General features: G+C 42.5%; 2 protein-coding genes across 2 annotated transcripts in view; both read right to left on the bottom strand.

Moving 5' to 3' along the window:
- Window positions 1-2,690, bottom strand: part of LOC123621710 (laminin subunit alpha-3-like) — a 37,706-nt gene extending 35,016 nt beyond the window's left edge. The window contains exon 1 of the mRNA XM_045527619.1: window positions 2,519-2,690. Coding sequence (XP_045383575.1) covers window positions 2,519-2,690 — 172 coding nt within the window. The remainder of the gene's footprint in view (window positions 1-2,518) is intronic.
- A 4,861-nt stretch (window positions 2,691-7,551) lies between these two features.
- The window catches only part of LOC123621709 (laminin subunit alpha-3-like), a 75,052-nt gene continuing 54,814 nt past the window's right edge, over window positions 7,552-27,789 (bottom strand). The window contains exons 6-11 of the mRNA XM_045527618.1: window positions 26,447-26,538; window positions 22,999-23,111; window positions 19,569-19,687; window positions 11,042-11,132; window positions 9,008-9,139; window positions 7,552-7,622 (exon numbers count right to left, since the gene is read on the bottom strand). Of these exons, the coding sequence (XP_045383574.1) occupies window positions 7,552-7,622; window positions 9,008-9,139; window positions 11,042-11,132; window positions 19,569-19,687; window positions 22,999-23,111; window positions 26,447-26,538 (618 nt within the window). The remainder of the gene's footprint in view (window positions 7,623-9,007; window positions 9,140-11,041; window positions 11,133-19,568; window positions 19,688-22,998; window positions 23,112-26,446; window positions 26,539-27,789) is intronic.

Below are 27,789 nucleotides of genomic sequence, written 5' to 3'. Positions count from 1 at the left end.
GCTTTACCTTGACTACATCTGTGCATTTCCCACCTGCCTTCACATGAATTACTTCTAGTTGTGAAGACATGTAGAAAAGCACATTCTTTAAATGTTTTATTATGCTTTAGCTTTGTCTTTGTATCCATAAACACAAGGACACAGTCTGACAGCCTTACCCATATGAATGACTAAGTTGGAATATTTGTAATTCATTCTACCAGAGTGAGTTCTGGGGTTGTGGCTGGTACAGAGGAGGAAGAAAGAAAACCTTTGAGATTATTTTCAGCCACAAGAATATTTTGCTTTTGCTAAAATGGTAGCAGCTAAAGCAGAACACCATGAATGTCAGTAGGTCACACAGAAAATTAACATGAGGTACCCACGTCCACTCCTTGCCCCAAAGAGGTCACATTTAAGCCATAACTGGAGAAGTGTCAAAAAAACAAAGGGTTGCTATAAACTGTTTGCCTGCTACAGACCCATGCTAAGTATTTGGTGGAAGAGAGTGAGATAAATTACTTGGCTGCCCCAAACGCTTTCCCCTGCTTTGATGGAACAGAGCTGTCTCCACTACTCATAATCTTGCCTGCTCCGGACATAAGCCTCTCTAGATTTGGACTCTAGCGGACATCTGATCGGAAGGCTTCCCCTCCAACTGCCTTCCTGCTCGTGTTCTTCATCTTGTCAGTGGGAGACTCCGTGTCTCCAAGCCTAAAATAAAAATCTAAGCAGTCCCCACCTTGTGCTCCAAAACATACTACTTGGGGTATCTTTCCACAGAAATGGTATTATGTACACGGGCAAAGTTAGCAAGCCAGACCACAGAGCCAGTTTGGTATAGAAGCTATCATTACTATGATTCACACGATTCTAACCAAAGCATGCCCCGTACTAATGTTTTCACAGGAAATGCATCAGAAATTCCAACTTCTCACACTGCATTTCTGCAGTTGCAGTTAAGGCAGAGAAAAAAAAGACACTCCTTTTCTTCCCTTCTCCTCCCACTTGCCAGGTGACAAATCTCTGGGCAGGGACTGCTGAGAGCCTCTGGGGGTTACAGAGAGGCAAAGGCTGAGAAATGAGGGAAAGGGAGAGGGGCCCATGAACAGGGACTGCCGAGGGGCAGGAACAAAAAGGAGGGTTTGGGGTATGGCATTCAGACATTTAAGCGGACAGGCAGATGACTGGGACCAGGGCAAGAGGCTCTTAAACTGATGCAGAGGAAAGTATGGGGCCGAACAAGAAGGATAAAAGAATAATAGCTAACTTACAAGCCAGGGCTTCCGAGGTTCCAGGAGCTTTATCTGTCAGTGCACAGTGACCCTCACAACAGGGTTGTGAGACATGCACTTTTATTAGGAACCCCAGGAACAGAAGGATTAAGTAACTTGCCCAAGCCAATAGCTGGCCACCCTTGCTCCTCACTGCTTTGCCCTCCAGCTTAGGGGACAGTTTTCCCTCTCCTGTGCCCCACTCACAGATCAGTGTGGCTGATCTCATAGATGAGACTGCTCCATGCGTATTCTAACTGCCTCGTGTGTCCAGAGGCTGGAGAGCTAAAACCAGCGCTTTGCAGATTCTCCTGGAGCTGGGCTCTGGATGCCAACCGGGTTTGCAAATTAGAAGCATTTGAATAAGATTAGGGAGATGGAGGAGGCTTCATCCTGTAGCACAGTTGAACATTTCTGCAGCTGTGCCCTGTCCCTGGCTCCCTGGGTGCCAAGTGGTGGCCAGGGAGGCAGCAGCACTGCAGACCTCCTACCTACCCTTGCAGGCTGGGCTGACACCCAGCCGTTCCAGTGGAGGCCTCCTTGGAAGCCCAGCCTAGAGCCTGCTGCACCAGCTCTTAACCACTCAGGTTAGCACCCAGTTACTGTGGTGAGTCTCTTTCTGTTTATAATACCTTCTTCCCGGACACCATGGGCCACAGGGGAAGAACAATGGCAGAGAGTGTGGAGGACACAGGGAAAAATCACATGGGCAAACCCATTCACTCAGGTGTTCATTCACCCAACACTTCCTGCACACCTGTCATGCTCTAGGGACAGGGCAGACACCTCCTCCTCCCACCCTCTGCCCCCTCAGTGACTCTTACTAGGCTAGGACACCAGGACACAAACAAGTGGGGAAGGAGGAGTCTGTGGTTTCCTCCCTCTCCCTAGGACACGCTGCCTCCTCCCCTCAGCTACCTGGCAGGTTCCTAGACACTCCTCTCCAGAGCCTGGATTTGAACCCAGGCAGCTGACTCCATAGCCCATACACTTAACTACCAGGCAGGAGGCGGGGTAGGCTTGGAAAGACAAAAGAAAGGAGATGACAAGTCCAGGTAGGAGAGTCATATGTCAAGGGTTAATCTATTAACATATATAAGCCGGGGCTAATTTATTAAACTGCAAGCCACATAGCTCTACCAGAAAGATCCTCTGCATTTCTTGATCATGTATCTCCCCTGCCAGGTAAGTATCCTCTGCATTTCTTCAGGAGGAAATCTATCTCGAGGGACTGATGATCAGTATGCCATGTTCTGCCCACTTACCTTGGCAAATAGGGAACGAGTAGAAACCCGAGCGGCAGGAATCACACCGAGGGCCCTCGACCCCAGGGCGGCACCGGCACCTTCCGTGGGCATCACATATCTCAGGGAGAACACCCTCCAGGTTACAGTCACACCCTGGGGAGGACAAGGGACTTTCAGAGTGGGTCTCCATCCTCCAAGAATTAGCCAAGGCTTTTAAACATTCCCAGCCCAGAAGAAAGGAAAATTTTTTAAAAAGGGAAATTTTTTTTTTTTTAAATTCAGGAATGGTCAGAGATACCACTACAAAACATCTAGGATGGGCATTCATTTGTAAAACAGTTACAATCTTTTAACATCTACCCTGGTGGGAACATTTTTTTCCTTCAAATCTGAACCCTGTAGAGTAAAACTTCAATTTAATAGATTCCCATCTAATGACAATCTTGAATTAAACATATTTCTACCTTTCATTTTTTTTTTTTTTTGAGACAGAGTCTCACTTTGTTGCCCGGGCTAGAGTGAGTGCCCTGGCGTCAGCCTAGCTCACAGCAACCTCAAACTCCTGGGCTCAAGCAATCCTCCTGCCTCAGCCTCCCGAGTAGCTGGGACTACAGGCATGCGCCACCATGCCTGGCTAATTTTTTTCTATATATATTTTTAGTTGGCCAGTTAATTTCTTTCTATTTTTAGTAGAGACGGGGTCTCGTTCAGGCTGGTCTCGAACTCCTGACCTCGAGCGATCCACCCACCTCGGCCTCCCAGAGTGCTAGGATTACAGGCGTGAGCCACCGCGCCCGGCCTCTACCTTTCATTTTTTAAAAGAAAAGAACATAAATCCAGCCCTACTACGCGCCAGGTGTGGCTGTGGGGGCTTCCTCCTGGCTGTCTCACCACACCTCCAGGCACGTGGCCTTCCCAGCAGCCAGGTTGCTGCCACCGGCTCTGTCCAGCGTCTTCCCGCCTCAGGACCTTTGCTCAGGCCGTGCCCTCTGCCCAGCACAACCCTCCCCTGGTTCCTGGCACAGCTGGCTCTTTCTCACCCCTCAGGCATCAGTTTAAATGCCAACTTTTCAGGCCGGGCGCGGTGGCTCACGCCTGTAATCCTAGCCCTCTGGGAGGCCAAGGCGGGTGGATCGCTCGAGGTCAGGAGTTCAAGACCAGCCTGAGCGAGACCCCGTCTCTACTAAAAATAGAAATAAAAATTATCTGGACAACTAAAAATATATATAGAAAAAATTAGCCGGGCATGGTGGCACATGCCTGTAGTCCCAGCTACTCGGGAGGCTGAGGCAGTAGGATCGCTTAAGCCCAGGAGTTTGAGGTTGCTGTGAGCTAGGCTGACACCATGGCACTCTAGCCCGGGCAACAAAGTGAGACTCTGTCTCAAAAAAAAAAAAAAAAAAAAGTCAACTTTTCAAAAGGTCTCCCGGACTAGTCTGTATAAATGGGCCCGCCTTCTCTCTACTTATTCTCTCCCCTTAGCTGGGTTTGTCCTTCACAGTGCTTTAACTTCTGGAATCACTTATTGTTCTGTGACTTGCTTTAACCAATGGAATGACTTCTGAGCACAGGTCCCCACAGGCCTTGCAGTTTCCACTCTTGCCCCTCTGGGAGTCCTGAGAGTGCCAAGGGGGGGACCCAGTCTGGCCTCCTGGAGGACGAAAAACCACATGGAGAGACACCCAGCTGTCCCAGCTGAGCCCGGCCCCAGCAGACCCTCCAGCAAGTCCAACAGAAGAACCGCGTGGCCAACCCACACAACTGTGAGAAACAGCCCTTGTTGTTTTAAGCTGCTAAGTTTGGGGGTGATTTATGACTTAGAAATAGATGAGTGAAATACCCAGAAGACTAGACGCTTGGTGAGAGCTCAGCACAGGGCCCCCAGGGCCAGCACACGGTATTTCTCAGTAAACACATTTTTCTCAAAAATACAGTGCTCTAGCCCAGGTGCGGTGGCTCACGCCTGTAATCCTAGCACTTTGAGAGGATCGCTTGAGGCCAGGAGTTTGACACAAGCCTGAGCAACATGGCAAGACCTCATCTCTACAAAAAAATAAAATTATATATATACACACACACACAGGGCTCTTGATTGCCTTCATTATGAATGGATAAATAAAAAAGTCAAGCAAGAGTCCTGTAAGACAGGTAAACATTTATAAATGAGGAAAAAGATGCTCAGAAAGGTTCATTAACTTGCCCAAGGTCACACAGCCAGGAGGGCAGAGTCAGAATTTGAGCACAGGTCTACCTGATTCCAAAGTCCATATGTTCTTTCTAATATACTAAGAATACGAGTTGATAATGATTTTTTTTTTTTTTGAAACAAAGTCTCACTCTGTCTCTCCAGTTAGAGTGCAGTAGCATCATCATAGCTCACTGCAACCTCAAACTCCTGGGCTCAAGCGATCCTCCCACCTTGGCCTCCCAAAGTGCTAGGATTACAGGCATGAACTACCACACCTGGCCTGATAATGATTTTTAAAGCAACTTGCAGAGAATGTCCTAGATTAGTATATATATTCGAACGGATTTAATATTTAAAACATCCACTTTTCTGTCCATTACATTAATATCTAATTTTGCAACAGGTCCCCTGAGAAAGATCCTGAAAGACTCAAAGATTCAACTGGGTTCACCCTACTTATCAAGGAGGGTAAGTCTCATGCATTTTGGAAAGATTTCCTACAAGGGTTAAGCTAATAGTTAATGTGAAAAGTAGCTAAATCCCTTTTTCCTAAACTCTTAATTTTTCAAATAAAAAGTTAGTCACAGGTTGTGGAATTATTTTTTCTAATACAATAATTAAGAAAAAAGATCAAAGTAAATCAGAACAACTTTACAGTCTTTGTATGATCTCTAATTTGTTCATGCTTAGATAAAACAGTCACTTAATTTGACAAAAAAAAAAAAAAAGCATTGGAAGTGAAGGAGTCCAAAATATGCCACTTTGGCATATCAATTATTTTGAACGGAAGGCACTTGAGAAACAGCAGGTGTAGAAAGGAAGGACTCTCTGATTTCACCTTTTCTACCTAAAAGCAGGTCATAAAATTTCCCAGGCGAAGCCAGCTGTGGTGACTGACACCTATAATCCCAGCACTTCAGGAGGCCAACGCAGGAGGATTGATTGAGGCCAGGAGTTTGGGACCAACCTGGGCAACATAGCAAGACCCTGTCTCTACAAAAAAAAATAATTTTTTAAAAAAAATTCCCAGGAGGAGAGCATTCTTATCACCAGAGACCACCACAGGGCAAGGCAACGTGTGACTGTGAATTACAGTCTTGGTGTTAAACCAAGCCTTGGGGTTCAGTGAGGAACTTGGACTTGACACTGAGGTTCAAAGAATCCTGATTTACAACAGAAACAGAAAGAACAGCCTGTATCTTGTAACTAGGTCATGGTGATTATATCTCAAAAAAGTCCCTTAAATCCTCCTCTCCTGCCAGAGTTCAAGATCTCATCCTTATCTGTCTGGATGATTTCAAGAACCTCTTAAGGAGGCCATCTGTGTCCTGTCTTACCCCTTCCAATTCGTTCTCCATGCTGGTGTCAACAGTGATCTTTCAAAAACATCAAGCTTTTCATATCACTTCCTAGTTTTAAATCCCTCAAATGTGACCCAATGCCTGCAGGACACAATCTGAAGTCCTTCACATGTGGTGGAACAGATCCTTCAAAATCTTCCAGGCTGCCAGCAGCCCGTGTGGCACCTTTGTGTCTGCCAAAGAGAGCTCTCCAGAGACCATGTCCTCTGCCAGCCCACATGCGAGACACTGCAGCAGGAGGGGGACCAGTGCTCACACACACCTGGCTCTGCCTCCCCAGTGAGATGAGCGTGTGGCTATCAGGCCTCTACAGGTGCCCCAGGGTAGGAGAGGCAAACTCACCAGGTGCCCCGAGCATGACCCAGACGGGGCCCAGTCATGGGTTGTGTGCACGAGCTCTGCCCTTACCTTGGTGCAGGTGAGCCCTTCTGAGTACGAGTCTGTCCCTGTGTGGGCCAATATAGGTTTATGTAGGAAACTGCCCACAGCTCCAGACTTGAGTCTAGAGGTCTGGTGTCTTCTCATATGCGTTAGTTTATGCTTATGATCTGAATGGCTCCTCCTTAAAAGTGGCCCCGTGTGCAGGATACAACCCTGCATATCACAGTCTGACATATTAGATATTTTACTTGTTTTCTGGCTTACATATTACATATGTTATTGTCTGAGTCCCCCCACTAGAGTATAAGCTCCGGGAAGAGCTGGGATTTTTTTTTTTTTCTATTCACTGCTAAGTCCCCAGCAGCCAGAATGTGCTTTGCATGTAACAGGGAATCTTAAAATACTCATAGAACAAATGACCAGCTAGGAGTAACACCCACATCCTCTGGGTACTCACCTCTCCACCCCAAAGACTTCCTACTGAACACCCCTGCTGCCCAGGGGCTTGTCTTTCAGCTGCAGAAGCCCCTCAGGCTTCCTGCTAGCCAAGCTGTAAGTGCCAGAGGGTTAATGCCCCAGCAGCATTAATGCCTCCACTAACCGCAGATAACTGACGTTACCCCTTCAGATGGGTTAACTGTGCGCAAGTTCTACGCCGTCTCCTAGAGTTGTGTAGAGGGATGCAGCTCCAGGTGTGACACTAGGAACCTGCAGGCTAATGCACCTTTATAATGGCTTCCTTCACTCCCTGACTCATTTCCCTCCCTGTGTTTCCTGGGATCACCTCCCAAATAAATTACTTGCACTCAATTCCTATCTCAGGGTCTGTTTTTGAAGAACTCAAATGAGACAGCAGACAATTGGCTGCCACTGAAGGTTTTCGAGCAAGCTAGTGATGTATACTCCAAGCCCTGCATTTCTTTAATCAGGTAGTGCCATCACAAAGGACAGACCGGAATAGAGAATGCTGAGTGCTGAGCAGGTCCACCAGGCGACACCTGCAAGCCACCTGCCATGCTCCAGGAAAAGGGAGACTTGCACCTGGGCTTGGCAGTATGCACAGGAAGTAGGAATAGAACACGGAGCATAACATCTTCATTGAAGTTAAACTAAAAGGGAGATTACTTGCCTTTCATATCTCCGGCTACTGGATCTTCTGGATTTGGAGTAGAAATAGGAAAAATGGGAATTCCTGTAAAAATAGTTTATTAAAAAATACAAAGAATGATTAAGGAGATAGTAAAATATTAAATTCCGCTAACTAGGAGGAAGTCCTCTTTCACTTAGTGAAAAGTAACATATAGCAAATTGAAAGAAAGTTGATACTGCCATATTTTAAATGTGTCTAGTAACTGAAACTAGGCTGGTTAGACATTCTGATTTGCATATTAATGAAATGGAGGTTTTGTGCTCATAATAGCTAAGTTGCAGCCTAAGCAGGGATAAGTTTGGCTTCTTTAGCATCTTTATTGAGTTTTTTAATGTAAAATTGAGACTAGCTTTTAAAAAATGTTTTCTGTCATTTTTTTCCCTAAAATTTTATGCCATAAAACTGTTTCAGGTTTCTTCTTCTTTCTTTATTCCACTAAAAAGGCAAATGCAATTTCTATTCAACCCCTATCCAATAATCACAGATTCTAAATTGATTACATTCCAGTGTGGTGTCATTTTATTTGGGCTTAAAGCATTTGTTTCTTGAAATATAAAATGATCATATAACTCATCTTCCAAACTAGGACAATCTCCACCAAGAAAGTGGGTGCAATTTTAATAACTACCCTGGGACAGCAAGTGCAAACCAAAACATATAGTCACCCCATTCAGGTGAGTCCTGTGCCGTGTCCCAACTGAACGTGCTTTTCCTGTGATAGTTCTACAGGAGTTAACGCGGGTGGGGATGGGCAAGAACTAATGTAGCAATGGGATGGGGGAGGGGTCTTCTTGAGACGGTGTTTCTTTGTCCCAACCCACAAGTGTAGTTTTTACACTGTTGCAGAACAAACGGAATCAATACTCTTCTCAGAATTTGCATAGCTGGTTTCATGATTCTCCTGCTTCATTTTCTATGGTGTTTCTGACAGATACCTATTTTTTTTCTTGGAGATGCCGAGATTTTCACTTGGATCATGGCAGTCGGGTAGAGGTGGGGGCACTTATAACTTGGTCTATCACACAGCAGGAAAGAGGAAACACATGCCCTGCACCCCCAAAACATGACACACACTAAATGTATGCAAACAAACATCTAGAAGCCAGTGACATTTCTTCTAAGTTTATGAAAAATCACACATACGGATTACTATTAAATTGAAATTGCCAATATTTGACGTTTTTGACTTACTGAGATGGTGACATCTATGGTATAATGTAACACTTTAGAGATAAATAAGACTATAAAATATATGTGTATAAAATTTATATTCCAAGCTTTGGGAAACACTTTCAGGTAAATACACTCTACCCGGCCCCATTTCTGTCTTCCTCCCAACCCTGCCTGCCACACCCTCAGATGTCAATGCACAAAAGCCAGCTACGGACCAAAACAGAGTGGCCTGTTGTTCCACAGAGGGTACTTACTCAAGCAAAATGGGAAATTATAGTATCCAACCGCACACTTCTCACAGTTGTCTCCGTGGAAATTGGGCTTGCAGTGACAGCGGCCCGAGCCCTGCTCACAGCCCTCTGCGTGCTCAGGGTCACAGCTACAAGCTAAGAGAAATCCCAGGTTTCAAAGGGTCAGTCTTTCACCGCACTTATTGCGGCAAATACGTCCCAATACTTCTCAGGCAGCGTTTCATACTTGATCATTGCTCTACAGTTATTCTTGAAAGAGCACAGCCTGTTTCTCACTTCATACCTGATTGATGGCTCTCACTGACTGAACCTCGTGGGTGTCAGAGATAAGCTTTAATGAGCATCCACACCGAGAAGTTTTTGTGAGTGGTGTTTATTACACGGAGCGCTGCCCAGCTCACCGAGTAAGAGGCAAGGCCAGCCCAGACTACAATCAGAAGGGCTGGTGGGCGGGGTGTGCTGTGGGTCCTGGCAGGCCTGTCGGGCACAGCCTCTGCTGGCCATGAGCCAACTGTGGATGTCTGCAAAGTGGTCATCATGACACAGTTGTCATGCAGACACTAGTGTGGGATGCCTAGACATGGATATGTAAACTGTGGACAGCATAGGAAGAGTACACTCATAGCCCAAATGTTAAATTCAAGTGATATGGCTTAATGACGGCAGTTTTTGCAACCAAACATGATTATTGGGTTTGGACTGCAGAGGGACACGGCTGGAGTATAAGAGGTTTGGTAACCCCCATACTTGAGGGCTTCCCTCTACCTGGCAGGTTGTCACTCTAGACCGGGAAACTACTGTCATAGCTCATCTGAGCACATCTCTCCTGAAGAACTGGGAAACCTGGCATCTCCAGGTGTCCTTCACCTAATTTGTTTAGGATTTATGTGTCCCTGTGGATCCTTTATGCTAAGCCTCTAATACCACCGTGGACCACTTCAATAATGAAGAAAAAGATAGGAAAGTGATTTAAAAAGTGAGGCTCCTAACCAGGTATGATCACGTTCACAATGTCCTGTCTTCCTTTGCTGATGCCTATGCTCTGTGGGCACAAGACAAGTGATGGACACGCTTTGCGGGATGACGTGGAAGAAGGAAGGAAAGTAGAAATATACTTTGTTAACAACTAAGAATGTCCTACGAAGAAGCAAATCAGTTTACGTATTCCTTAGACTTCAATGTCTTCAAATGTTAATGATACGATGAATTAATTTAGGGGTGGGACATGGGCAACTCCAGGACTGAAATTGTTTTCCACCTGTGACAACAAGACAGCATAAAAGAACCAAATATTGAATAAGGTAAAGATTATACATGTGCGGCAAAGTCTATAATTTGACCTAAGGCTGATAATTCCGTAGAGAAAAACTAGTGGCATTTTTCTATATAAGATGTGTTAATGCACAGTCCTGCCAGCCAGAAATGAACTGCATCTTGGCTCTACCAGTTAGTGGCTCTGTTGCCTATCTCAAAATATGTAACTACTCAGACCCTTTGTTTTTCCCCATATCTACAAATGAGAATAATAATAATGTCCTGTTCGTTGTGATAATTAAATGAAACCTCTGTGAAAGTACTTAGGCAATGCCTTGTGTGTGGCAAGCGCTCAATAAATTGTAGCTATTTTAAATATTATGACTAATTGTAAAATCCTTACCAACTCATTACTGTGTTGTCTCAATGTTAATTCTGACAAAAGTTGAAATTATTGGAGATCATAGAAACATCTCTAAACAAGAGAAAATGGACAAACCAACATTTCTCACAGGTCTTGTATGTGACAGGCCCAATTTAAGTATTTTCCTACATGTTTTTCATGGCATTTCATTTAATCCTATGAAATATATTATCATTTCCATTTACATACAAGGAACCCGAGGTTTGGAGACAGTGTGTGTCACACAGTTAGGAAGGTTTAGAACCAATACTATGAAGAGACAGCATGAAGGAAATTATTAACCAATCGGAATTTGGCCTGATGACTTCCTTAAGGCAGCGCACACAGTCTGAGATGCACCAAGTTGAAATGAAACTTACGGATGCAGGCATGGGGGGCATCAACCGGAACCCCATAAGGACGGTAGTAACCCTTAGCACACTTTTCACAGTTCACACCAGCTGTGTTATGCTAGAAAGAAACAAAAGAAACTTAGAAGGAAGGGTTCTGGAGAAGAATTCCAGTACTATTTATTCTGTTCAGTTTACCCAGAGGAAGAATGTCATCATATATCATCGTAAAGTGGAAGTGCCATATGACAAAGTCACTAAAAAAATAAGCATTGATCTTGGCCTTGAGCCTCCAAGATGTACCACAGGACACTGGCTTAACCATGGCTCTGGAATTTTTTCCCACTGGGGGAGGAAATGAAGAAAAGTTCCGTGAACTGGACAGCCCAAGCTTTATCCTCTACCAAGGAATTTGCCATAATGAAGCACCTGACATTTGAGTGAGAAAAACTCAAGAGGACTATTCCCCACAGCTCTATTCAGAAGCACTGATGAATGGATAATACATCACGTTTAGGTTTAACCCAAGCAATAAGGGGTCATGTGTGCGTTTATATCATCTCTAATTTTGTTTTGTTTTGTTTCTCCCCAGTTCCAGAATGCAAGTCTTCTCCAATTTTGGAAGAAATAGCATACACGGATCCTTGTCTCTCATTGTTCTAATTTTATTTGTGCTTTAGTCATGAAACCCTTTTCCAAACATTTCTATTATGTGGATGGAAAATGCAGGCATGAGTCTCATACAGAGAGCTCATTTTAAAGTACAATATTAGGAGGCTTTTTCTAGTTCATGGTTAATCCTTATAATTGCCACAAAATCAAATTACCCAACATGCATCATCAGTTTCCAAGAACTATACACCACGTATCTAACTCAATTCTGCCTCTCTGTCTCTCTAATTTAGAAATAATTAGGAGGACAGTGTTCTTTAATTAATGAAAGGAAAGGCAATAGGAAGTTATAACAAACACGACACTCTTTGGCCCACACAAAGGTCTGCACAGAAACACATAAGAGAGAACAAAGACCCATTCTGTATCCTCTCTCCTGTTTTAGATGATTTTATTAACTACAGCCTTTTATTTATTACCACTCCTTTTCCTGTAGGCTAAAATCTGAATTCACTTTAACACTGGGGTCTAAAACCACACTGGCCATTTCTCTGACTTAGTAGTTACGTGCATAAACATTGTGGACAAATAAGAAACAGCTGCAGCCACCCTGTCTTCCCATCAAATGCCAGTTAACCCTCAACTCCACTGCTAGCCACTGTGACAGGGAACATCAGCTTAATCCTGGCTCCCAAATCTCTTCCCATTGGAGTGGGAAATGAGAACACATTCCATGAAACGGGCAGCCCAGCCTTCCTCCCTCTACCGCAAAGTTTGGTTAACGAAGTACCTGCCACAGAGAAGTTTATATTTAAGACACAAAGAACAACAATGAAAGACTGAGAAAGAGCAACAAATTACAGTACTGGGCAGATGGAATAATGCCTGGAGTTTGCCCTGAAATCTCAGGTGGTTCTCTGGACCCGCACACCCCAAGGGCAAGATACACTACTTTATCCATGGATACCAAGGTCCTGGTTGGACCATGGCCAGGTTGAGACCCAAGAACAGTGGTGGCTCCATAATTCCCATATTGGAGGTGCTGGAGGAAGCAATCTGCTGGGAGGAGTGGATGCTCGAAGTTGCATTTGCATGACACTTGAGAAAACCTCGACTAGTCAAGCTATGAGTGGAGTGGGTGCTGACAGGATCTATGCAGGTCATGAGCCCATCCCCAGCCTAGTCCTCCCTTGGGCACCACCCAGAGAGGCTTTCTGTGGAATGCTCACCTAGAAACCAGGTCTGAATTCCTCCAAGCAGAATTTTCCCAAGGAGTTCTTCAGGCAAACCGCATCTCTATGCCTCTCTGTCTTTCTCTCAATTCCTTGACCACACCTACAATTCTGTCTCTGGCTTCCATTTCTGTGAACCCCAAGCACATGGAGACCACTGAGTGGTCTATTCGCTGGCCGGCCTCTCCCGGGAGACCCCTAATGGAGTTTTCTTACTTAGGCCTACAGAGCCCGACAAGATCTGGCCTCTATTACCTCTCTGGACTCACGGATCTTCTACTGAGACCCTCCAGCAACACCGGCTTCCTTGCCCTCTCAAGAGGCCTTTTGCCCTGCGGGGCCCTCTGGCTGGCATGCTGTCCCCAGACATTCGCCTGGTTCATTCTCTCACTCCTTCCTGCCTTTACTCAAATGCTACATCTCAGGGCACTTTCCATCCTATTTAAAATTTCTCATACCCCAAATCAATAGTTACAACAGGAAACTGAAGAAATAAAAATAAAATCAATATTGCATTAGAATATAGCTATCTCTGGTAACTGCTGGTCCTGCAGGAAAAGGACCTGGCGCTCTTAGATCCCAGCTGCTTGACTCCATGAAAATCTCCAGGACCGGCCTGCCTGGGATGTTCCCACTTTGTGTCCCCATCCCAGAGCTGATGGCAGAAATCCTCATTGTCCGGTTACCAGCACTGCATAGAAGAGGCGGGGTGTATGTCTTCTAACGACAAATCCAGACTTGCTCTTGAAGCATCACCTGCTAGCTCACCAAGCTCACCAGCCCTGCAGCACCTCCTGTCCTTCTCCCTTCCTAGTCAGGACTCCCCTGTCCCTTTGTATATGGCATAAGAGGAGGTTAAAGAGCCAGTTGTCTCCTAGCACTCTGGGAGGCTGAGGCAGGAGGATTGCTCGAGGTCAGGAGTCCACGAACAGCCTGAGCAAGAGCGAGACCCCATCTCTACTAAAAAAAGAAAAATAGAAAGAAATTTGCTGGACAACTAAAAATATATAGAAAAAATTAGCCGGGCATGGTGGCGCATGCCTATAGTCCCAGCTTCTCTGGAGGCTGAAGCAGGAGGATCACTTGAGCCCAGGAGTCTGAGGTTGCTGTGAGCTAGGCTGATGCCACAGCACTCTAGCCCGGGCAACAGAGCGAGACAACTTTGTCTCCAAAAAAAAAAAAAAAAAAGAGCCAATTGTCCCAACATCATTTAAGTAATGATGTAATGTCTGTCCATCTCTCTTTTCCATAAGAAATGCCAATTTTATCTTAAATCAATTTTTTTCTTAAACCAAATTTTAACACCTATATAAATTTGTTTCTAGATTGTCTGGTAGGTTCTATTGGACAAGTTTTTTTTTTTTTTTTTTTTTTTTTGAGACAGAGTCTCGCTTTGTTGCCCGGGCTAGAGTGAGTGCCGTGGCGTCAGCCTAGCTCACAGCAACCTCAAACTCCTGGGCTTAAGTGATCCTCCTGCCTCAGCCTCCCGAGTAGCTGGGACTACAGGCATGCGCCACCATGCCCGGCTAATTTTTTCTGTATAGATTTTTAGCTGTCCAAATCATTTCTTTCTATTTTTGGTAGAGACGGGGTCTCACTCTTGCTCAGGCTGGTCTCGAACTCCTGACCGCGAGCGATCCACCCGCCTCGGCCTCCCAGAGTGCTAGGATTACAGGCGTGAGCCACCGCGCCCGGCTGGACAAGTTTTTTATCCCTGCATTGAGTCCATATTCAATACCAACTGATGATAGTTTTGATATCTCAGAAGACAAATTTCCTCCAAAACTGTTCATCTTTTCTAAGCTATTTGTCCAGTCTCATATTTTATTTATTGATAAGAACTTTAGAATCAGTCTGTCAACCTTCATAAAAAGTCCTTTTGGAATTCTGATTGCGATTGCACTGAATTTATAGATTGGTTTCAGAGAAATGGTGTATTTACACTATTAAGTCTGTAAACACATTATGCCTCTTCATATAGATCTTCTTTTAAAAACATCCATAGAGTTTTACAGGTCTGACTGCAGCCCCACAACTAACTCCTTCTATCCATTGGCTCTTGGGGCACCTCGAATCATTCTGGCATTCACAGATGTGTTCACCTTCATGTATGTGTTTTTGCTTTCTACCTTTCTGTAATCTCTTGAAGTTCCTGGTCTGTTCATGTTACACTTTCCTATTTTTCATGCTATGACATATTCTGGAAGGAGGGAGTGTTTTGCTTTTAAAATATCTTTTCTGTCTTTCTGTGGGATTTGTTGTAGAAGGGAGCGTGGCCATCTGGGTTCCATCTGCTTCTTGATCCTGTCTCGAAGCCTTGTGTGGTGTATGTGCGTGAGAAAGACAAACAGTTTGGAAATAGTGAGACCAACACATCAAGTACACAAACAGCTAGGGAGCAGGCTTAAGACTTAAATCAGAAGTCACGTCTCTATGGAAGAGGCGAAAGACTTTGTTTTAGTTAACGGAGTATCTTCAAGCACCATCTCAAACAACAGGGGTATTGTTGTTTGAGACAACAATCTTAGTTAAGAACGCCAATACTTTACCCAAGGGAAAGAAATCGAGAAGGAGTCAATCCAAAAAATATTGTGCTACTGGCTGCCTTTTTTCATTGCTTTCTCTGCCCAACATTTTATCATGAAAAATTTCCAAGCTACAGTGAACACCTGTACACCCCCACTTAGAATTTACCATTCACATTCTACCATACTTGCTTTATCACATAGTTACCCACCCACCCATCCTTCTATCCATCCACTAATCTATCTTATTTTTTATGCTTTAAAAATTAAATCACAGGTGTCAGTCACTTTCTCCTACATACTTCAGCATGCACTTCATTAACTGGCATTCAAGATTTGTTTAAAGTTTTTTTCTTTTGCTGTAAAATTTATATACAATCAGTGCAAAACTCTTAATTATATATTCACTGAATTATGGCAAATGCATACATCTGTGAAACCCAATTCCTTACCTAGATACAGAACAATATCGTCACCCCAAAATTCTCCATGCCCCTTTCCCCATCAAGCCCCATCGCCAACTCCTCACAGTCAACCACAGTTCTGATTTTTTCCGGTATTGATTAGTTTTGTCTGTCTCTGAATTTCATGTAAATGGCCTTCACGGTTTTGTGTATTTTTTGTCAGTCACCTTTCACTCAGCATAATGTTTTTAAGATTCCTACACATTGTTGCTGCATCAGTGAATAGTTTGTTCCTCTCTATTGCTCCTTAGGACTCCATTCTATGAATATGCCAGTTTCTTCATTCATTCTACTATTGATCACCTGGGCTATTTCCAGTTTGGGGCTATATGCATAATGCTGCTACAAACTTTTTGTAAACAAACATTTCCATTTCTTATGAGTAAATTTGTGGGAGTGGAATTTGTGAGTCGTGGGGTAGGTGTGTGTTTAGTTTTATTAAAAAGAAATGCCCAGACATTTCCCAAAGCAGTTGTACTATTCTACATTGACACCAACAATACAAAATTTGTATAGCTGTTCCACATAAATTGGGTGTCATTAGCCTTTTTAATAACAGTCATCCTTTAAAGCTGTAAAAAAAAAAAAAACCCATTCTGGTAAGTATGTAGCAGTATGTTATCGTAATTTTAATTTGCATTTCTCTGATGACTAATGACATTAAGCCCTTTGATGTACACACTTATTGGCCATTCATTCATATATCTACTTTTGTGAAGTGGCTGTTCAAATTTTGGGCACTATTTTTCGGGTTATTTGTCTTTTTTATAACTGAGCTTTGGGAGTTTTTTATATATCCTGGATACCAACCATTTGTTAGATTTGTGTTTTGTGACTATTTTCTGTCTGTGGCTTGCCTATCCATTGTCTTGACAGAGTCTTTGTGAGCAGAAGTTTTTAATTTTGATGAAGTCTAATTTGTCAATTTTTCATGGTTATTTGTTTTTTGTGACCTAAAAAAACTTAGCTCACCCTCCAAATCAAAAGATATTCTTCTACAAGTCTGTATTGATTTAATTTCGTGTATGCTTTGAAGTAGGGGTCAAGGTTTATTTTTTTCCATACAAACATCCAGTTACCCCAAAACCATTTGTTGAAAGGACTTTCCTTCCTCCATTGGATTGCTTTGGTACTTTTATCAAAAATCAAATGTCTCTAAAGTGTGGGTCTGTTTCTGTGCTTCCCATTCTGCTACATTGATCTATTTGTCTATCCTTATGTCAGTATCACACTATACTGTTTTAATTACTGTAGTTTTATAGGTAATCTTGAAGTAAGATAATACAAGTCCTCCAGCTTTATTCTACTTTTTCAAGACAACTTTGGATACAAACATTATCTTTGTGATGTTTATTGTTTACATAGTATATTTTCCCATTCATTTACTTTCAATCTAGCTAAATCTTTTTTTTTTAGATGGGATTTTGCTATGTTGGGCCCCTCCAATCAATTTTTTATTTAACATATTGTATTTTTTAGTTCTAGAATTTTCATTTGGTTCATTTTATAGTTTTTATTTCCCTGCTATTTATTATATTTTCATTCATTGTGAACATGTTTTTATTTATGTTCTTGAGCATAATTATAATAGCAGCTCTAAAATCCTAAACTGCTACTTCTGACACCTGGGTCATCTCAGGATTGGTCTGCGTTGATTGTCTTTTCTCTTGAGAATGGGTCACTTTTTTTGATTCTTCATATGTTAAAAAATTTTGGACTCTATACTGGACATTGTGAATATTGTGTTGTAGAGACTTTGTATTCTAAAATATTTCTCTTAAAATGTTGATTTTTTTCCTTTATGAGACTAGCAACTTGATTGTACTCAAGCTGCAAATTCTGACTCCTGAGTGGCAACTCCAATCTCAAGTAAGTTATTTCAGTCTTAGCTGAAATCCATCCTGTGCATAGATGGTTCAGGGGCCAGTCAGAAACTTGAGAAGAATTCATACAGAGAATTAGAGATTTCCCCTCTCTTGATTTTTCCTGGACTCCCCACTTACTTTCCAAAGGTTGTGAATTGTCCTAAGCTCTGCCTTTGGGTTGTTCAGACCATAGAGACTCCATGTTTTCTAGAGAAATTTTAGCTGGACCACATGGCACCCACTTTGGCTCTCCCTCTGGCTAAAAGTCATAAAAATATGGAACTCCCCCTGTGCTGATCTCTTTTGCCCAGTGGTAGCTTTCCCCAGTATCTTTCTTTTTATTTTCACTCTTCGGTGGCTTCAGATAACGGTTTGGAGTTTTTTGTTGTTGTTTGTTAGTGATTTATATTATGCCATAGTTTATAGTATGAACCAAAAAAATGTGACCCATTCCCAAGAGAAATGATGAAAAATAGAGACCAATCCTCTGTGGGAGGGTTGGGTCCTATAGGAGCTACGAAACCATGACATAAACAGAACTCTCTCCTTGTCCTTTGATTATTAATATGACATAAAAGTTAATTATGCTAAAATGTATACTTAAAATGATTAAAATCATAAGTTTTATGTTATATCTATTTCCCCATAATAAAAAATTTTAAGGTAATTATACTACCTAAATATCTAATTTTCAGAAAAGACATTTTAAGTTGGAAAGAAGTGTAGTATGTCCAAACAAGGTTTCAGTAATTTCATATGCAAATGAAAAATGCCTTTGCAGAGCCACTATGGGAAAAAAAGACTATATTGATGGTTTTGTGGAACAGCAAAATGCAAAACATAGTATCACTGAGAGAAACAAGAAAAGGAACAAGGTATTATAAAGACAAATTGGAGGGGCTGGTCCTTCATCTGGAGAAAGGATTCTACCTATGCATTCTAGTCCAGTGCTTCTGCAACTAACGTGTATATGAATCACCTGAGGGTCTTGTAGTGCTTGGCCTTAAAAAGAGCCTGGGATCTTTCACTTACACATGAAACGTCGTGATTTGTAATAAACCTATGACTTATATTTTACTTGCATTTTAATTATCTGCAATAACAGATGATACGGAATGTGTGGGAGTGGGAGACAGGTGGAGAACGGTGGGCCTCTCCATGGGTGGGTAGCCCTGGCTCCATTTAAATGGGCATCTCATGCGAAGAGTGCCTCTTCAATGGTAACATTAACAAAACATCACTCTAAAGGCACACAAGAAAGAGTAACAATGTAGATGAAATTCATGAACATTTTACAGGATTTTTAATGACTATCTCAATGCAGATATACTTATACCTTCCTCTGCCATACACCTCTCTTGGCTAAATACCAGTGTACCCGGTTGTTCTCCAGAAGGGCTGGAAAATCAGTGTTTCCCATTTGGTGTCCAAGGCAGACATCATGAATTGATTATGATGCACTTCCTCACTGAATCTAGCTAGATTCAAAATCTGTCTGAAAATAAGATGTAGGATCAGCACAGAAGACAATACCCTATTTGCCCTACTATCTTAGAGCTCTCCTACCACAAGATGGATAGGAGCTAGGAATGACAGCCAGGAATCCTCCTCTCCATTTAGGCAAAGACCTAAATAAAGAACCCAATCAAAGGAGTTTGGGTAAACATGCTTCAGTTCATTTTCCCTACAATCACTAAATTACATCCAATTAACAAGGACTTGTGTGAATAAAAGTGGAGAAATGATCTTAGAAAACACTTTCAATTGCCTTTCACTTTCTTGACATGTTTTTGGGAGCAGAGCTTACTGCATGCTCATTCCCTATGACAGCATATCCACTTTTATTTATAGTGCCTCACCTGACAGTTAATGCAGACCCCTCCACCTGCATAGATGCCTTGGATGTTCAAGCTTGCCCGCTGCTGCTCAACATCTGGATCATAGTAACAGTCAGTGGCATGGCCGTGGCAGTTGCATGCTGAAAAGAGCATACTAAGTCAATAACCCATCGTTGCTACGAGACACTTAGTAAATTCCTCTACATATTATGACTGTTCATTGAGCTATGAAAAGTCTATTCTGGAACACCCAGGGCACTTTTAGTGGAAAAATTTTAGGGATTTTTATACAAAAACCAACAGAGAACAATATGTAATTTATAGCTCCTCTCATTAATTAATTAATTGATATTAAATGAAAGCAGTTTTCTTTTTTAATAATAAGATATATAATTATAACAAATTAAGATACATCAAAATGCCAATTAAACTTCATACACAAAGAGAATATTACTATTACTGCTGTTACTACTACCCATAATAACAGAGCTCTTGATACACTGTGAAAAGTGTTTTACATGAATTATCCCATCTAGTCTGCACAGTAACTCTCTAAAGTAGGTACCATGATCCCCATAGCCCAGGTGGGAAAGCTAAGGCTTAGAGAGGTTAAGGAACACGCCCATAGTTACACAGCTCCCAACTAAAAGAGGCAGAATTTGACCTGTCTTTGTTTGACTCCAGAACCTATACTCTTAGCCAATACTCTAAACCTTTCATCTCAACACTATATAGCGATGAGTTGGGAATAATCTCAATGTCTAATTATAGGAGAATAGCTAAGCAAGAAATGGTATCTTGCTTGACTGTAGGTTCTATGACAGCACGTGTTTTGTTTATGATAGAGCCTAGTCCCCAGCACACAGTGGGTACTCAACAAATACTGTAGGACGGACTTGAGTGCATAGGATGACAAAACTCTGTGCCATCAAAAGTGATGTCAAAAAGCTTTTAATAGTTTGGAAAAATATGGGGAAAATATCTAAAAATATCAAGTGAAAAAGATCAGGATATAAAATTATATGGATAATATAATCTTGAGTATTTAAAGTATGCATAAAAATACTAAAATATCTAACAAAATATTATAGTGGCTCTCTGCTACGGTCTGAAAGTTTTGTGTCCCCTAAAATTTGTAGGTTGAAACCTAATCACCAATGTGATGTTATTGGGAGGTGATAGGCGCCCTTATAAAAGAGCCCCAGAGAGCTGCCTTGCCCCTTCCACCATGTGAGGGCACAGCAGAAGGTGCCATCTATAAATCAGAAAGCAGGCTCTCATCAGACACTGAATCTGCTCCCACCTTGATCTTGGACATCCCAGCCTCCAGAACTCTGAGAAATAGATTTCTATTGTTAACTTCTCAGTGTACGGTATTTTGTTACAGCAGCCAAACAGACGAAGATATTCTGTTTGGGCAGTAAAATTCTTGGTGATTTTACTTTATTTTTTTATAATTTCCTAGTTATCTACAAGTAATATATACTACTTCTAAAAATTACAAAATTTTATTTAAAACTTATTTGGGATTTTTATCATTGCCTGGATGAAAAAGACTTAACATGAGTAAAATTCTTACTCTTTCTTAGGCAGAATATATATTCATTACATTCCAATTAGATCAAATTTCCCAAGTCTTTCTAGTAATTTGTATGTTTTAATCAAGTTCCCAGGTGAATATTGCAGGGAAGAAGACTGAATTTGAAATTATACAAATTACCCTGTAACTTGTAAAACAGGCTGAGCACTTTTTTATTTTCATTTCCTCTATGGGGCCATGATTAAAAAATTCAAGGCATTTATATTTACTATATCAGTTATTTCTCAAGAAGTCTGCTGTTTTTGAATTGCATATTTCAAATGGAATTTAATGTATTCTAATAGGTCTGACTTCCATATACCACTTGTGTAATTTTTAACCGTTTTGATAAGCTTTAAAAGGTTAAAAACATATGAAAAGAAATTAAAAATTTTTTTCATATATGTTGGAGTGAAGCATGACATTCACTGACAGGTTCCAGTGGTCCCCAACCTTTTTGTCACCAGGGGCCGTTTTCATGGAATATAATTTTTCCATGGATCAAGGAGAGGAGGGGGATGGTTTGGGGATAATTCAAGTGCACGACATTTATTGTGCACTTTATTTCTATTATTATTACTTTGTAATATATAATGAAATAATTATACAACTCACAATAGGTTAGGGACCCCTGTGAAAAACTAATCAAGTTGTGAATGTTGGAGCTCATGTAGTAACAGTTATTCAATCAAAATATCTTAACCCAGTGCCTGAAAGCAGTAGAAGAAATCACTCCTGATTGTTACCTTTCCCACTTTCTGGTACATTTATTCAAGGTTGAGAAATGGGTAAGTCATTGAGAAGGAACCTGCTCATGGTGACTATAAAGTGAGAGTGGCCATCCTAGTGACACCCTGGCCTTAAGGACGTGCCTGACTATTCACCTCAGGCAGCATTGACACCTCCCCACAACGGCAGCATCTCTCAAAACACTCTTGGAACTCCTCACGGGACACGGCTTTTCCATAAGTTTACCGGCCATAAGAGATCATCAGTCTTATCTCTCAATAGTTAAAAAAAAAAAATTGGTCAAGAAAGTATAAAGCACAGGTTATTATCCACCTACTTCAACAAACCTGGATTCAAATGCCTTTTGGCAATTTCAAAAAAGCAAAGCCATCTTCAAATGCTAAGAATATTCAGAAAAATGGGCCACAGTCTCTAAAAGCCAATAACTTAAAAGTCGCAAAAATGTTTTCGGCTATCGGAATAAATATGTCGCTTTTCAAGAAGATTGGCTTAGAGGAAAATCTACCATCAGATGTCCTAGGACTTGTTTGTTGAAAACAACAGTTTTCTTACTTTATATTGCACCCATGAGTCAAAAGCAGCCTCTTGTCTTTTCTCTTTCCTTCCTTTGTCCCTCTGTCCTCTTCAATCCTACTCAGTCCAGCCACTTTACTCCGCCCATCCCTCCCTACTCCCTCAAGGCTCCCAGCTCTCTGTTTAGACATCAGTTTCACCACCTTCTCCAGACCTCAGTCCTCAAAATAAGATTCCTATCCAGTGTCACATCCAAAGAGACGGTTAAGGGGTTAAAATTTTATGGTGGCTGCATATTTAAGACTGCTAAAAAGAGAGGCCAACAAATCAAAGCACTCAGCCCAATCCTTGTATGCATGGATGTTTCGTGCACATTAGTCATTATCATTGGTGTCATTTTTCTTCTTATATTTCTATCTGAATTTAGAGGATGGCATTTTTCCCCCCAGTCTGTGAGTTTTTGATGACAACAGACAGACCTGAGTCCCTAAGACTGACATGACCCCAACCTCTTCAGGAGTGCGGGGAAAACAGCCTCAGTCCCCAGGGAGAGAGGGGAGAAGGCCTTGCTCGGGGCCCCATCCCGGTCCGGCCTCGGCCCACACCCACCTTCGCACGCGTGGCTCTGCTCCTGCGCGGGCTGCCAGCGCCTCTGATGGTACCCGGCACAGCAGCGGTCACACGTCTCCCCGCAGGTGTGGTGCTGGCATTCACACCGAAACCTGGGCATGTGGGCAAAGCGATCTCAGTTACTGAAAAGTTTTGATGAAGATCAATTGATCCTATGTGAAGAACTGACACACGAACTCGGTCCTCGTGGTCATCCGTGGTGCCATTCATCGAGGAATTATGAGGACACCTTGAGCATATTATTTCAAGTCTCCCGTATCCTGCTGGTTGTCTCTGTTCTAGAGACGGTGACAGCAAGAGTCAGAGGTCTTAAGATACTTGTCAGGTGGTGATAAATGGAGAGACAGATTCAAACCCAAGTTTGACTCTGAAGCCCCCTCGCTCTTTCTTCTCTACATTATGTTATGATAAATGCACAAATGAGCAAAGCAAGTGCACCGTTTACTGAGATGTTTAAGTATTACATCTTCACAAGGATCGGGAGCCCCATGAGAAAGGTCTGCTCGCATTTCTCACCCTTAACCTGTGGCCACGCCCAGAGATTGACTGAATTCAAGAGACAGAGACTAGTGAGATCCCAGAGGACTCTGCTCCCGAAGGCTGTGCCAGCTCCGTTGCGGGGCCAAAAGCGGAGTCACTCAGCAAGGCAAAGGGTTAAAAATCTAAGTTCAAAGGAGGATATACAAAATGGAGTTGTTATGGCCTTAGCATTGGATTGCAACTCTCAGCTTTGAGCTCCTCTTCATCTGTGCTTGAAAGCATCAAAAACAGTTGTCTAAGAAAGCGCTTAGCTGTGCCTGTGCGGATGCCCAGCTCTCCTGTAAGGGGAGGCGGTGTGGCATATATTCCGTTCAGAAGGGGTCATCCTCCTTCACACTCCACTGCCTGCTAAAGCACACGGACACGGATTTAACTGGCAGCACAGAACAGCTGGAGTCCACATGGGCTCTTGTCAGGGAAGCAATTTCAGCTCATTGCCAATTACATATGTGGCATAGGCTGGACTGCAAGAATATTTAGGGAAGATTATTTGAAGAACTTATAGTCCAACTATATTCACAGAGAGATTAAAATTGAGAATAGCAAAAAAAGGAGCTGGGTATCTACCTGAGTCACATTGGTACCCCCAAATCATTGCTTTCCCTAACTGCCTCTCAGCCCAGGCTGATGGTTGGTGAAAAGATGTTACTAAAGATGTTGTTGATTAGAGCTGCAGTTCCCAGCCCCTGGGCAGAGGACCAGTTAGGGACCAGGCTGCAGAGTTCAGCTGCCCCCCCACCGCCCCCCAATCCCCAATCCATGGAAAAATTGTCTTCCATGAAACTTAGGAACTGGGCGGTGGGTGGGGTGCACAGGTGGTGAGTGCATCGCTTGCATCACCTCCTGAGCGCCGCCTCTTCGCACCCTCCCACCCCCAGTCTGTGGAAAGATTGTCTTCCAAGAGATCAGACCCTGGTGCTAAAAAGGTTGGGGACCACTGGATTAGAGAATACTCTTCATTATGACTACTCTACCCCACTCCCAGGGAAAAATTCTTATGGGTCAAAAATCACGTTTCTCCTAAGCAACTGAAATCATGTTTCTCCTAAGCAACTGATTGCTTTTTAGGTTATAATCATAGTGAAATATAAAACCAAGCAGGTTTCCTTTTTGAATTGGCTGCTAGGAAGCTCAGAATAGAATGTGTATGATCCTTCTCCCTATCTTTGTATCAAGGTCAACATGGTAGGCATCCTTGGTTGCAGCCCTCTTCTGCTTCTTCCTGGGCTCTGCCTGATTAGCAACTAACTTGTATGATTGTCTGGCCTTGGCTCCATCCATTAAGTCACTGAACCACTTTCAATATATTATAAGATTGTTTCCTGTTCATGGATGTGGATTTCATCAGCATTTGTTCAAGGTCAGCTTGTTGGGCAGAAGCAAACCAGCACACAGGGAAAGGCATAGAACTCCTCCAGGTCTGCCAGGGTCTACAGGGTTTGGCAGCTCTTCTAAGCAGGAAGCTCAGCCCCTCTGGGATGGTTTGTACTCCCTTCCCACATGGTGCCATTTTGTTCCAGGCTCAGGGACATTAGACCAACCTCCTCGCTCCCCTCTCTCCAGCTAAGAACTTATCTGATCTGACTTCTAGTGTCTTGGGCCCTATCCTCCAGGAGGTTACATGGTGGAGACAGATTAATCATTAATGAACAAGTTACTGTCAATTAAAGGTTAATCAATTGGTGTATAAGCTCTCTCAATAGCACCACCTGTCCCAGGGACAACAACTTCAGGGACTGTGGCTGTCAGGTAGAAGGGTTCCACAAAGCACACCACAGAAGTTGGTAGCTAGCAATTCTGCCTGAACACAAAGCTGGGCCTAACAATGTACAAACCTGAATCTGACTAAAAGTAAAATATACCTCTGATCAATGCTGCTCATAGGAAACTGTAGACTTTAAATAAAACATTGAGAGAGAATTATGACTATGTCTAGCATCCAGTAATTTCCAGGCCTTAAAAGTATCCCTCTTGTCGTGGCAACACAAATGCAATGCTGAACATTTAAGATTCAGGCATCTTATTGTATATAAAATATACCTCGATTAAAAAGAAAAAAGGGTACATTCATGTTCATGGCAGCATCATTCACAATAGCCAAGAGGTAGAAGCAATCCAAGTGTCCATCCACTGATGAATGGATAAGCAAAATGTATATGCATAGATACAATGAAATATTATTCAGCCTTAAAAGTAAAGAAAATTCTGATACATGCTCAACATCAATGAACCTTGAGGAAATTATGCTAAGTGAAATAAGACAGTCACAAGAGAACAAATACCATATGATTCCACGCATATGAGGGGCCTAGAATCATCAAGACAGAAAATGGTGGTTGTCGGGGCTGGGGTTGGGGGATTGGGGAATTGTTTAGTGGGTACAGAGTTTCAGCTTTACATGATGGAAAGAGCTCTGGAGATTGGTTACACAGCAACGTGAATGTGTTTAACCCTTCTGAACTGTACACTTTAAAATGGTTAAGATGGAAATTTTCATGTGTATTTTACCACAATTTTAGGGAAAAAAAAGATCTCAAATGCATATCCCTGATCCCATTAAAACAGGAATGACAAGTTTTCTTTCTCTTGTCAACTCTAATCAATTATTAGTGGCTGCCTAAGATACCATCTCAGGAGGGATTTGGTGGCTGCAACTCAGATTATCCAGAGTGCTGTGATTGATTACCCATGTCTCCTTCGGGCCCAGGGGGCATGTGGAAGAAAGAGGAGAGATGGGGGAGGCAAGGCACACACACCACCTATTCATTGATCCTGAAACATTCCTATTGAGGGCGGGAACCTAGAAACATTTAATGGGATGCAAACATCCACTGAAACAATTAGACTTACTCATAGCAGAACTAAAACAACTGCACAGTGTACTTACAGTTTTTCAGGATTGTTCGCATTGCATACTTCAGCATGGCCATTGCAAACACACCGCCCACCGATGCTGATATCCTTTATGCTGTAATAATACTGTACAACAGAGAGCAGAACTTGTCAGTTTTACAAAACAGCAGCAAAAACTTCCTCTTACTAATCTTTAACCCACATCTCTGTTGACTCTGCTACCCTTTTAAAACTCTGTCCTTTTGAGCCACTTTTCCTTGCCTACCCCCACACAAAAGGGGGCCACATTTGGATGTTACTTGTGTTACAAAATAAATGCATTCTTCAATCAAATTTAATAACATACTGCTGAATTTGTCCATTTTTAAAAAATCAAATACTTTAAGTTCATGGAGGGAAATTGCCTTAGAAAAGAATCATACCCTACAGCCTATTGGAAAGGGATTAACCTTTCCAGGTTTACTTTTTTATGTAAATAAAAATAATTTTTATATTATGTAATTAAAAATGGACTTTATACATTGAAAATATTTATTTACCAAAAATAAATTTTTATATGAAAATTTTGCACCTGCTATGTGCAAAATACTGTCCTAGCCTCCAGGAAAGGAGAGAATATTTAGAAAGATGGATCAGATACAGCCCTGAGACTGGCAGAGGCCCCCAGGGGTTGTTGAAACCTGGCTAGCACAGGGTTAACAGGGCTGGAGTCAGAGGTCCAAGCTCCAGAAAGGTCAGACAGAATCAGCCTCAGACCCAGCTGAGGACCAGCCCCTAAACCAGGCCACAAATACGTGTAGGCCGTCTCATTGCCAAGGCACCTCTCCAGTATGTTGGAGGTCTCTCCTCTAGTGACAATAGGCAGACCCTTCTGCCAGCTCCCTTCCTTCTCAGACTTGGCAGGAGGCTGCACAGGACTTGGTGAGGAATGCAGGGGTTGCAGAACAATCTTTCTACTGAGGCCATGAGGCCAGGGAGAAGAATACCTGTCAGCGAGGAAGTCTTTGAATTCACAAGGACAAGAGAGTTTTTGTATCTTTTTTGTTGTTCTTGTTGAGTGTAGTCACTTTAAAGAGCCCTATTCATTTAATGCTGGGGCTCTGTTCCCTACGTGTCAACTCTTCCTGGCAACATCTTGCTTCATCTGAAGGTGTTAGCAGCCCCTCTTGTTCATACTACATAAAGTCAGCATTACTGTGACAAGTTAACACTCAGAGGCTTTCCTGCTGACCCCTATAAACATTTCTCTCCACATGTGTTAAGGGCAGCAGCAGCAAGAGAGAGAAGCCCTCAACCAGCCTTCACCCAGCAGCGCATGTGATCTGTATGGTGGGACAGCTGGTGTCATAGTCCTCCATGAAAGAAGCAACTTAGGTT

This window comes from Lemur catta, chromosome 16 (genome assembly GCF_020740605.2).
Source record: "Lemur catta isolate mLemCat1 chromosome 16, mLemCat1.pri, whole genome shotgun sequence".
Classification (NCBI taxonomy): domain Eukaryota; kingdom Metazoa; phylum Chordata; class Mammalia; order Primates; family Lemuridae; genus Lemur; species Lemur catta.
This window is presented reverse-complemented; position numbering and strand designations above follow the sequence as displayed.